The sequence below is a fragment of the Pholcus phalangioides genome, unplaced genomic scaffold (assembly GCF_987345545.1).
Source record: "Pholcus phalangioides strain wild (caught in Gottingen) unplaced genomic scaffold, Ppha-v1.0 ptg000039l_1, whole genome shotgun sequence".
NCBI classification, from domain to species: Eukaryota; Metazoa; Arthropoda; class Arachnida; order Araneae; family Pholcidae; genus Pholcus; species Pholcus phalangioides.
This window is the reverse complement of record NW_028301625.1, coordinates 8,620,353-8,632,810: the sequence shown is the minus strand read 5'-3', so window position 1 is coordinate 8,632,810 and position 12,458 is coordinate 8,620,353. Positions and strand designations below refer to the sequence as shown.

At 32.6% G+C, this 12,458-nt stretch overlaps 1 protein-coding gene across 1 annotated transcript in view; it reads right to left on the bottom strand.

Annotated features, from left to right (window-relative positions):
• The window catches only part of LOC149065537 (uncharacterized), a 112,351-nt gene that overhangs the window by 7,552 nt on the left and 92,341 nt on the right, over positions 1-12,458 (bottom strand). Inside the window, exons 34-36 of the mRNA XM_089254063.1 lie at positions 9,315-9,478; positions 5,308-5,386; positions 262-316 (exon numbers count right to left, since the gene is read on the bottom strand). Coding sequence (XP_089110189.1) covers positions 262-316; positions 5,308-5,386; positions 9,315-9,478 — 298 coding nt within the window. The remainder of the gene's footprint in view (positions 1-261; positions 317-5,307; positions 5,387-9,314; positions 9,479-12,458) is intronic.

Here is a 12,458-nt window from a genome sequence, read left to right as displayed (position 1 = left end):
TTTGTAGATAAAAAAAATTTTAAATATTCTTTCTTTCTGTAATATCTTATATAGAACATTCTCTGCACGAGAAACCATTTAAATTTTTTTCATTTCTTTCCATCAATTCATTTCATAAGCTTAAACAGTTGAAGCATTTTCAAATTCCCTAGGTAAAAAATTTTCAAATATTAAAAACTCAAATATATATATATATATATATATATATATAGATATAGATATATGTATGTATATATATATATATATATGAAAGATCACTACCTTCTAGCTCAAATGTTGACAGATACTGATCATCATAATCAGCTTCATCTGTTATCTGAAAAAAATAAAAAATTTGCCTCTTTGCAGTATATTTTTCTTTCTCTGTATCTCTGTCATTGCTCAGTATACAAATTATAATATACGGGGGAAAACTTCAGTCTGTTTCAGCTCAAATAACCCCTGAACTGCTGGTTATAGAAACTTTTAATTAGAAAAAGTATTTATATAATGTGTTCATTTTAGACATGTAATTTATTTTACTAATGACCATATATGCAGAGAGATTGAAAATTTAATTTTTTTAATGGTCTCCATGTTCTCCAACTTCCAATTGGAAAGTTGTTGCTCTGTCTCTCTTGAGCCGCCCCTGCCCAAAAAAAACTCAAAACAAAAAAAATGTTTCTAAGTGCAACATTAGTTAAGGTATTTAAGTAAAAAAATTGATAAAAATGAGGGAAAGAACATCATATATTAAGGAACAAGCTTGTTTTATCCGGTTTATGTGCTGTTCTTTCCCTAATTTTCAGCGATTTTCGAACACAAATATCTTGGCTAATTTTGTATTTAGAAACTTAGATTTCTTTTTGTTTTGCTCACATGAGATAGAGCTACAGCTTTTTAATTGGAAGTTAGAGAACAGGGAGACTACAAAAAATTAAATTTTGTATCTCAGTACATATACAGCCGTCAGTTAAATAAATGATGTCTAAAATGAACACGTTATTTGAATATTTTTAAAAATTGAAAGTGTGTTTCTACAATAACAGTTCACAAGTTATTTGAGGTGGAACAGGCTTAAGTTTTCACCCTGTACCGTGTCGATAAGTGTTTTCATACATTATGTTTGAGCACTACATGATAAGCTATTTCAAATTGTAAGCCATATGATATCATTCTAAAAACATTTTTGTTCTATCTCTCGTAGCATCTATAGAGCTCTAAATAAACAACTAGAAGAATATTTTTTCCAATGAAGATTCGCATCAAAATAGCATAATTTATGAGAGAGAGAGATCTTATATTGTTTTATTAATATTTCATACTAAGTAAAGAAATGTGCACAGATCAGCAATTTCTACATTAATATCCATAAACAAAGGGGCAGATACAAGTTATTGATCATATACATTTTTTGAATCATATACAAGAGGTTTCTGGAACACCTATAAATGGTGAAGTGAGAACAAATAAAAAAAATTCATTCTTCATGTGTGTTAGACATCAATTTTTTTAGGCAAGTGAAGCTATAAGTATGAGTAATGAAGGCAACTAGACAATTTTGATATTGCATGTGTGTACAACAAATTATAAATCCTTAATTAACAAAACATAACCCTATGAATCCTTTGTGAATGGAAAACAAGCATTCTTCTTATCTAGAGAATAGATTAAAATGACTTTTTGAATGAACAAAGAACTTTTAACCCTTATCTTATGGGATTCTCCAATTAGAACTCAAATCAATCAATAGAAGTCAGAATATATGGATCAAATATTACCAGTTACTAGTTTTTCATATTGTATTATGTACCAAGCCAATACAAACTTGCCGGCAAAACAATAAGTTGCTAAAACATCATGATTTTACATCTTTTAATCTGCTGAACAAGCAATTGTAGACAGACTGTATAACTAAGAGATCAGGCAAGTCATTTAGGGGGCTTTTGAAAATACACTAAAAATGGTATATATATATATATATACATACATTGAGTACATGTGCTTTGCCCCCCTCCCTGAAAAAGTTGGAATGACGGCCCTGTAAGAGATGACAATATTTTGTCCTATTTCTCTAACAGCAAAATATTTCTTTTCTCTTGAGCATGCGCTTTGTCTTAGAAAAAGCTTCTCATATACTTTCGACTTGAGCCAAATGACTTTGCTAAACATGAGAAGTAGCTAGCTGTTTCATAAACTGGCCAGCACATGGGCATGATATACGCAGAGTGAACTTTATCTGCCAAAGGAAAAGGGGATGATAGATGAACCCAAATGAAGCATAAAACAAAGTAGCAACCCCGTCCTATCTCCAACTGTTTTTGAGTTACAGTGGATGGAAGGAAAATGTATCAAATCTAGAAAACCAAAATCTGAAATTTCTGAGAAATCAACACACAAGCTAAGCATATACTTGAAAAGAACAGAAAAAATCCTACAAGGTGACACCATTTTAATCAGAATATCTGGATTTAATGGTGATCTACAAGTGCTAGAAGATTGGAGTGGAAAATCAAATTTTTGCCAATATCCTGTAACCACCAATTCCGCAAACACCCTTCTAGCTACAACCAGTCAAATATACCAAAAACTTTTCCATTCCCCCAGCTTTTGTCCTGTGCCTCATGGTAAGTCATATTTTTGTTCATCACATCAAATACTGCAGATCTTCAAGGGACCATCTTTTTCTTATAATTTCGTGGCATTTTATTTCTTTTAAGACAAAGGAAACATATTACTTCAACTCCACATCAAATAACATCAAGGACTCTTACAACAATTAAATTTCAAGTAAATAAACAGCAGTGAAACTGTAGGTAACAAGTAAAATATAAAGTAATACAAATTAAGTAGTAAAGTAATATCAAATAGCAAAAATAATGTAAATAAGAAGTAAATAAAACTGTTTCTTATTACCCCACTCTCTCAAAATTTTGGGGTAATTGAAAACAGGATAGATGGGTCACCAGAAAGATGGAAAAAAAACTGCATGAAGTTGTGACTGTACACTAAACATATAACAACAGTAATTTTACCCTTCCGTTTTTGTAGCAGCAGGTGGGGAAGCAAAACTTAAAAAACAAAATAAACGTGCAACAGAATTTTGTTTGTTGTTAACTATCAGCTGTTACCTGGGCTCAATCAACTTCTACCAAAGAGGTGAGAATTGGCTTAGGGCTGTGTCAACAATAACAATCAACTTAACATTGTCTCTGCAAGATTTGAATAAAAGCCACTAAATTGCTAGCAGCTGTTTTGTTTCCAATTACCCCGCCTGACCCTACATCACTGAAATCAGCATTCGCTGAAGCAAACATTTGAAACTGGCGGTTACAGATTTTGTCAACAATTTGATTTTACAGAAAAAAATGACATAATTCCCATTAGGATATCTAAATTTAATGGCAAGCAACAAGCACTGAGATATTGGCAAAATGCAAAATTTATATTGTCACCGAAATTTTTCAAATGCCTACTTGGACGAACACAAATTTCAGTGATGAATTGTAAATAAAAGGCTGAATTTCTCCTGAACTAGAACACTGATATGGTTTACTGTAGACTTTTTCAAAAGCTGGTGGAATGGACAGATTGTAGCTAGAAGGGTGTTTGTGGAATTGGTGCTTACAGATTTTGGCGGCAATTTGGTTTTGCACTTCACCTACCTTTCAGCACTTGTAACTTGCTATTTCATCCAGATATTTCTATGAAAATGATGTCACCTTATAGGATTTTTTCTGTTAATTCCAAATACATGCTTAGTTTGCATGCAATGCTTTCGATAACTTCACAAATTTAGTTTTTTCAGATTCGATGCATTTTTCTATCCACCATAACTCAAAAATAGTTAGAGATAGGACAAGGTTGCTATGGTGTTTTATGCTCCACTTGGGCTTTTCTGTCACCCTCTTTTGTTTGGCAGATTAGGTGAAGTTCATGCTGTACACAGCGGTCGAGTCTTCATGTAATCACAAGTTGCTTTATTTCATCAAAAAATTTGTTATAAAGGAACAATTTTTAATTTTGAGTGAATTAATGAAAATTTGAGAATTTGATAAAAATGTTTATATGGGAAAAATGTATTAAATAGAAGTTTGATATACAGAGACTGTATTGTATGTGTATGTACTATATACAGGGTGTCCTGTTAGTCCTAATGCAGTCTTTATCTCATTAACCGTTCATCATAGAGGTATGGTTCTAATTTAAAAAATGCTCAAAAATGTTTTCAGGAATCACTGTACCAGTTTTGAGAGTGAAAATACAGTGTGTCACAAAATAGAGAATCTAAATTTTCATACGATTTCCTTGTTTTCTACCTTTAAATTAAAAAGTTCTTGCCCTGTATCTCATAAGGCCAACAATAAAAATTTCATGGTTTCTAAGAGCAATATTTGCTGAGATATTTGAATTCGAAAATCGGAGAAAAGTTGGAAAAGAAAAGCATAAACTAATGGATAATGCTGCTTTTCTTTCTCAATTTTTCTCCCTTTTTGAATTCAAATATCTCAACAAACATTACACTTAGAAACATGGGATGATTATTATTATTCTTTTTTTTGCCTCTGGAGAAACTGGGCAACAACTTTTTAATTGGGAGATAGAGGGACTGTATAAAAATTTAGATTTTATTATTTTATGACACCCTGTATTTGCACTCCATAAATTGGAGCAGGGTGATTCTTGAACACATTTTGAGCATTTTTTAAACTAGAACCATACCTCTAAAATGAACAGTTGATGAGATAAAAGCAGAATTAGAACTTACAGGACACCCTATATAATATATATATATATGTATATGATAGATAGGTGGATAAAAATTAGTGAGAGATTTAAAAAAACCAAAAAGAACAAATGAATAATATGTCAAACTAATGCAAATGTTTTCATCAGAAGAACCTCTGCATTGTTTGGAAAAAAGTATGCGTTTCTGATGGGTGACTAGGTCTAAAAATGCCAATTCATGTTTCCTGACACCTGCATTCTCGAAAACACTTTTTATAAAAGATTGCCTTATACTGGAAAAAAAAAACATTTTGAAAAACATGTAAATTTCAAATGCAATTCATATACAGTGTTAAAGTCCAAAACAACAAAAACAACGGAGAAATGAATTAAATGCATATACAATTTAAATGAATATTATTTTCAAAGATCTGGATTATCCAAAATATTAAGGAAGTAAAAGAAAAGTTATGTCCTTGTTATATACAAAAATACAGAAGAATTACAAATAAAAACCACAGGACACACCTGAGTAATGAACTGGTGATTTTTTTTTTTTTAAGTTTTCTGAATCTGAAGTTGAAAATCTTTCATACTTACAGGTTTTGGTATGCCTGTTATAATCTCAGGAAACTTCAATGCATCAAGTTTAGGATGAATTCTGCATCTTTGCATAGCTCTAAATTTCAACAAAAAGTCTTATTCATTTATTTAATTTTTAGACAGTGAGCGCATATATCTAATGAAACGTCATCAAGATTATTTTTCTGATCTCTCTCTATAATGGTATACTTCACCTATCACCACAGGACATGGGGGTAGGCAGTTATCAAAACTATACTTCCTCAACTTGGAGGATTCTGAATGGCATTTTAAAGGTCCAAGGTCTGACAATAGAAACTTCAGACATGTCCCAAACACATTGATGTCACGACATATTCAAAGAGAAGAAAAGAAGGCACACTGTCCCTCTCCAAAGGGGATTAAAAATTTGTCAATTTACTGTAAAAATAAAGTTGTGCTGAGACAATTACTTTCCATCAATTTGAAATGCCACCTTTTGAAGTTTAAAAACTCAAAATTTCTGTGAAAGAAAGAAGTCTCTCATCTTCCCCTTGACTCACCAGCTTTGCTACATACCACTAAAGGTGGTCCTTTGTATGCCCCTGATTGATGATGTTGAAGTTCTGCGATCATGAAACTTGTCAACATATCACAAAACTTCATTTCTGTTACAGAACAAGTTTGAATTTCTGTTGAAGTGAAAAAAAGGTCCAATGACAACTGTTGCAGTAAAACCATAAAACCACACAAAGCAGTTACTTTTTCACTGTGTAAGGGCAATTCGTTGATTGCAGTGGCTTTTTTTCATTACCCAAATGAGGCACTTATTGGTATTCACTTATACATTCAGTCAAAAATAGGCTTCACCAGTCCATAAAATGTTTCAAGGATGAGGGACACAGAAATCTGAACTAATAAGGGTATGATGGTCATAACAGTGCAATTTGCAAAAATGTAGGGAGAAAATGATAAAAAATAACAAAGTTTACTAGACAAATTATACCTAAATTAATGCACATATTTTCCTGTGAGAGGGTATAGTTGTGATTTTGGAAAAAAAATTGCTCACATTTCAGCTGATAAGAGGGAAATAGCACTAGTGCAGGAAATTTGTGTAATACTGAAAGTACTTAACTCTTTTCATGGTTTTATAAATTTCAATGATCAGCATTATAAATGACACAGTGGAAATAACCAAACCCTCTGTAAAATGCCACATCTTTTTTCAAGAACAAGGCTTTCCGCCAATTATGTGGGATGATAGTGCTTCCCTCCCCAAAACTCCAAGAACAATAAACTGAAGAAAAGAAATACTCTCTGCATTGGCAAAATACAAAGCATCACCTTAAGCAAAATATCTCTTGAATGCCAAATAGATGGTTAACAACTATTGCCAAGATAAGAATAAATGCATTGAAAAATAAAGTGTGTAAATGGAATTGATAAAAAAAATAAGATTACATCAACAGTAGACAAGCAATAGTATGTGGATAAAAATAATTAGCATGCAATAAATTTTTTATCATAATCCACATGTGAAATCATTTATCATTGGACATACAGCTTGACATGACCTCCACTGCTTTCGATCAAAAACTGTATTCTATGCATGACAGATTTGACAGAAAAATAAAAATTATTTGCAAGGAAAAGTGGAAACATTTTGTGAAATTCTGTCTTTTAAGAAAGCTAAGTTCAAAACATTGCTTTTTAAATAGCCCTACAATCAAAATATACAAGGGGGGATAGACTGGGTAACCAGACTGGCCAAGATATTGGAATTGATGAAACTGATCACACTGTCCTTCGAAAGAACCAATGATGGACAATGTGTAAGGCAACAACACACTAATACCTTTGAACCATGCAATGGAATTGATTGGTGAATATGGGGATTTGTTTCAGACCAAATTCAGCAGTTACATATGTTTGCAATACCATTCACATAGAAATAAACCATATCGCTTCACATTATCCACCAAAGCCATGCATTATCCCCTATCATTCAAGCATAAAACATTAAAGCAAATACAGTGGAACCTTGATAACTCGACATCCCAAAAGTTAAGCATGCCAACTTAAGCAGATATCAAGTTACCAGGGTTTCGTTTGATTTTGCCCTTACAATTATTAAATATAATTTATGCATGTACCATGTAGTTGAACAATTCTACATTATATCTAATAAATTAACAAAAAAAAATTATCTGCAGTTTTATATGAAATGTTTCCAAATAATCTCGAGTTAGAGTGAAAAAAGCATAGTGTGTCAAAATACGTAATTTGTGAATGAGCAGTGCAATTTCCAAAAATAATGAAAACTTTCATATTTTTTTAACTTGAAAATTTTGATTTAGCTCATAATTATGCTCAACCATCACTCGCTCAAAATTTGTAGGTATCATTCAAAACCTATCTGTAATTTTTGTAACGCCCCAGTTCGAGTTTTCCAGTTCTAAACAGTTGGAAGTGACTGTATACTAAGGTGTAAGAGATAATCTTCGACATGACATCATGAAAATTTATTCACTGGCCAACTCCTGAGAAATTTTGAAAAATTAGTAGTGATAATACAGTACAAGCCAGTCGACTTAAGCAGGATTTAGCCATTTTGTGTCCAGTAGGTTTTTCGCCTTTGAATTTAGTATTGTGCCAACCATGGGAATAATAAATGTTAAGTTACCAGAGGTAGTCGAATTATCCATGTGTCAAGTTATCAAGGTTCTACTGTACTTCAAAAAAATGAAAAAAAAATCATTGTAAGTGTGGATGTCTTAGATGGGAAAAATCTTGACACATTCTGTAGAACTCTCCACACTGTCAAATAGAACATGTTTGAATCTCATGTCATCACACAAGCACTACTGCAACTATGTGCATTTGCTGTTGTCTGCACTACTGCAGTTACAGTTTCATAGGTTCTTTTGTATTCCAGTTGATTGTTTGCCTCATCTAAGTTTACAGCAAATATGTTCCAGTCCCTTCGTAATGCAAGATTGAGATTTTAGTTTGACAATCTCTATACAAACCTTCCACTTGTCAAAATGCCTTCAATATAGCACAAATACTGTTGTTTCATTCATTAAAAAGTTTTAACCAGTAACATTTGATCTAGTAGAGTAAGTTACACGATCACTAGAATCATTGATAGAAAACTTCTTTATGACTCCTAAGTAGATGAAAGGAGTTCAACTACATTGGATATTATGCAAATTTTCTGCATTGCAGTGCTGTCACCCCTCCCACCCAAGATAAATGTGAGCTGTTTTTCCTTCAGAAATCACAACTGCATACTTAGCAAAATGTGCATACAAAATTTTGTTACTCTTTTTGTATAGTAGTTTTTACATCACAATAGATCTGAACACCTCCTATATAATTTTGATTACTCTGTATTACAGAATGGCTTCCTAGAAAAACTGGAAAATCAAGCTGTTCAAACGTTTCTCACTGCTTCAATGGCTCAATTAAATTCAGTGATCCTTATAAACAAATTTTTCATCTGACAATTCCATACATTTCACCTTCAATTTTAGAGCTGGAATTAATTCTAAAAATATTAAAATATATTTTTAAAAGTTGATACTTCAATTTTCTAGGCAGATGCTTTTCAAGATACAGCCAACTTGCTTTCTGATTTGTCATTTAATTTATTATAAAATCTTAAATACTTAATTAAATTCATTTGATTTCACAAAATTTTGATTATATAGTATGAGTGAATAGTTAAATATATTTTTTGAACTATTTTTAAGCCAAATATTATGTAAGAAATGAAAAGCTTTGAATTAACCCTAGATAAATAAACTTAAATCAGTGTTACTCAGTAACTAAATTTTAGTTATTAGTCTATTAGACGAATGTTTAGTTATCTTGGGTTAAAAAGGTTTAATATCATTCAATAAGTTTAATATATATCAATAAGTTTTTCATAAATAAAGTTTCAATGTGAAACCTGATCACATTTACTAAATTGAAATCAAAGCATGTACATTAGAATAGTTTGTTTTTTTATATTGATAAATTTGTTTACAAAAACTAACCTTGAAACCAAGTTTGGATCTCGTGTTTCCATAAGTACTTTTATTTCTTCAAACGTCAGAAAAAATAAGAGCTCTTTTTTGGGCAAAAAACCATCACGTACAAGTAAGTCACTGAGTCTATGGCAAGATTGTCTAAACAAATCCACCATTTTTATAACTATTGACTGGAAAGGAAAATTTTCATTAAAATCAGGAATAAAAAGTACATTAATTATGCTTAATTTGGAAATAAATTTTCACCACTGCAATCAAAAGCTTACACATTGATTTTCCCAGCATTAAAACATTTTGCTTGCATTATACCAAGTCAAATAGGTGTGCTTTTCACATAAATTTCTATGAAGTGAAGAGTTTATCTTAAAATATAAGGACTGTTTATTTTTCATTCACTAATTTTGCAGATTTTTGGCACAGCTCCAAATGTGGAATTGTGAGAGCTCAAAATTTGTTATAAACTATTTAGTTTGAGGCAACTTGAATGGATTGAATAGCTCTGTCTAAGCAAATGAATTGGGAGATTGGCAGATCACATGTAGCATAGCTCGGCTAGAGTACAGCCTAGAGGGTTGAGTGAATATGCTCAATGGGAAGATTTCACTTTTCTTAGGATTTTTCAGACTCATGTATTCAGGCTCTCAAATATATCAGTCAATGCGATAACAAATCTACACCACTGATTGCATTGCCATGGCTTAGATTAATTTTGAGCAGGAATCTTAAAATTACAATAGACCAAATACCTTAATTTCACAAGCAACCAATCATAACTTCAGACTTACAAGCTGGGATTGTGTTTCATTCAGACCACAGAGTCTAACTTGTATGCAGGAGCAGTGCGACCGGTGCAATTGCACAGGGCGCCAAATGATAAGAGGTGCCAAAAAACATGTTAGACATGCATTACTAGAAAAATATCTTTAAGGTATGAAAATAACTATAAAATATACCTGAAAAATGACTGAGATGAGAAAAAAAAATTGAAGGTTTAGGTATATATAATATTATGGTTATTTTTCAAAAAGAAAAGAATCGATGGGCAGTGCACCTATATACATACAATACATAGCGATTTTGGTCACATAAAAATACACACACACTTGAGCTCGTCTCTTTTCTTTTACCCCTGCAGGAGATTTTGGAGGGAAGAAAACCTTCTTTCTTTTTTTGTTGTGCTGTAAAATATAAAAAGAATGGAGAAATCTCCCTTGATCACCCAATTTTTCTGCTAACGAGAGCAAGAGTGTTTTCCGGTGTTGTAGGGAGTATTATATAAATTGACAGTGTTTTTTCATGTGGGAAAGATTTTGAGCCAGAGGCTTTTCAGGGCTCTTTTTTTCCGACTTGGTCGCCCTGGGTGTGCTCTAGAAGGGCATCCAATTTGAAGTGAAAGGGCGAAAAAAAAATTTGAAAAATTATTTGTGCCTGCTGTAGGAGGAGTGCCAAGTCTGAGGTAGAAAGGGTGAAAAAAGTTAGGGGAAATTATTTCTGTCCCCCCTCTAATAGGAGAGCCAAATCCGATGTAAAAGGGTGAAAGAAATCACAGAAAATGATTTCTGCCCGCTCTAGGAGGGGTGTCAAGTCCAAGGTGAAAGGGCAAAAAAAATTCCACATAATATGTTATGACATAAAATATTGCTGTTCCTTTGAACGCATCGAAACAAAACAATTGAAACAAAAGTTTTTTTTAATTGGGGGAGGTCATTGGCACAAAAATAAGTCCCACTTTGGTAGAGATTTTGTCTCGAGGCACCCCTGAGTACAATGTATGTGTGTGGACTCGTTTGTTACAAAATTTTAACAAACCATAAATACACAACTGAAAATCTTTGCAGAGTTTCATGGATCTTGTTCCAGATACCCGGTGAGTAATCGTAAAGCCTCCTATGACAGTATCTCTATCTAGGAGGCCTTGGTAAAGTGTGGTCACAACGGGACTCTAAGAAGACATCTTTTCCCTTTCAAGAAACTGAGAAACTTATGTTGAAAACTCAATTTGATTTTTTTTAAGCGGCTTTGTAAACCAGATTCCAAAATCATTACTCCCCCCCCCGCCCCCTTCTCCAATTCTGTTTTTGAAACTAAGAAAAAAGTTTGAGGTGCAAAATACATATTGCTTTATTCCATTAGGATCATTGTCCCTAAATATGCTTGATAAGGTGCTAGGTGGAAGAGCAATAGTACATCTCACCAGATAGATTTATTGATTAAATAGTGTGCCAGTTTATTAACACGTAATTTTTTTACTACATTATACGGTATATTATTTGGGAATACAAATCATTGTGTGAACTTAATTAATCTAGTTGCTTGCAACTGTAAGGTAGGCTTGTGTATTATGATTTGAGGTACAGTGGGAAACATTTGGATACACAAAGGGCATTGCAAACCAAAAAAAAGTTCAGGAACTAGAGTGATTTTTATGACCATGTTTTAGGAAATGGAAAGATAACATCTGAAAAAGAGAAATGTGAGATTTTCCAGGAGCAGATTAGGTGGTCTTTTGTTGCCATTTAAAAGGAGATATGGAACAGTTGGAAGTTGCAATTAGCTGAGCTTTGCGTGACCATAATAGATCAAACTTCTTTTTCAGAACAGTTCGCTCTGTACAAATGGAGAAGTAAAAAAAAAAGTTTTCTTTCTTTCAAAAGTGGAGATAGTTGATAATCATCTACTTAGAACCAATACTATAGGAAGCTGGACACAACTATGTCTGTTGAGCCAGAAGATAGGAATGTAAATGATTGTTATTTCCCCATTTTAAGTGGTGCTGGGCCATTGATTGCTATTCAAATCTAAAAAAAACAATAGTGTGTATATACTTATAATAGTATAATGCATATTGCAAGAGACTAATGACACTTCAAATTCATAAATGGGGGATGGGGAGGAGGTGATAGCACTTTCAAGGGAATATTTTGGTAACAGCCCAGCTTTGGAGTGGTGGGTCAGCCAATGAAGGATGCAGGAAGGTTGTAATCACAAATCAATGTCGAGACTACTTGACAAGATATGCCAATCGACTTTCAAGAAGGGCCAAAAACCTCAATATAAATTCGATCGAAATGAAAATCTGGTGATTCTAGTGAAATTTTTGATTTTAATTTTTGTTTTATTAGTTTTCTATAAGTTGTAAAAATTTTAATC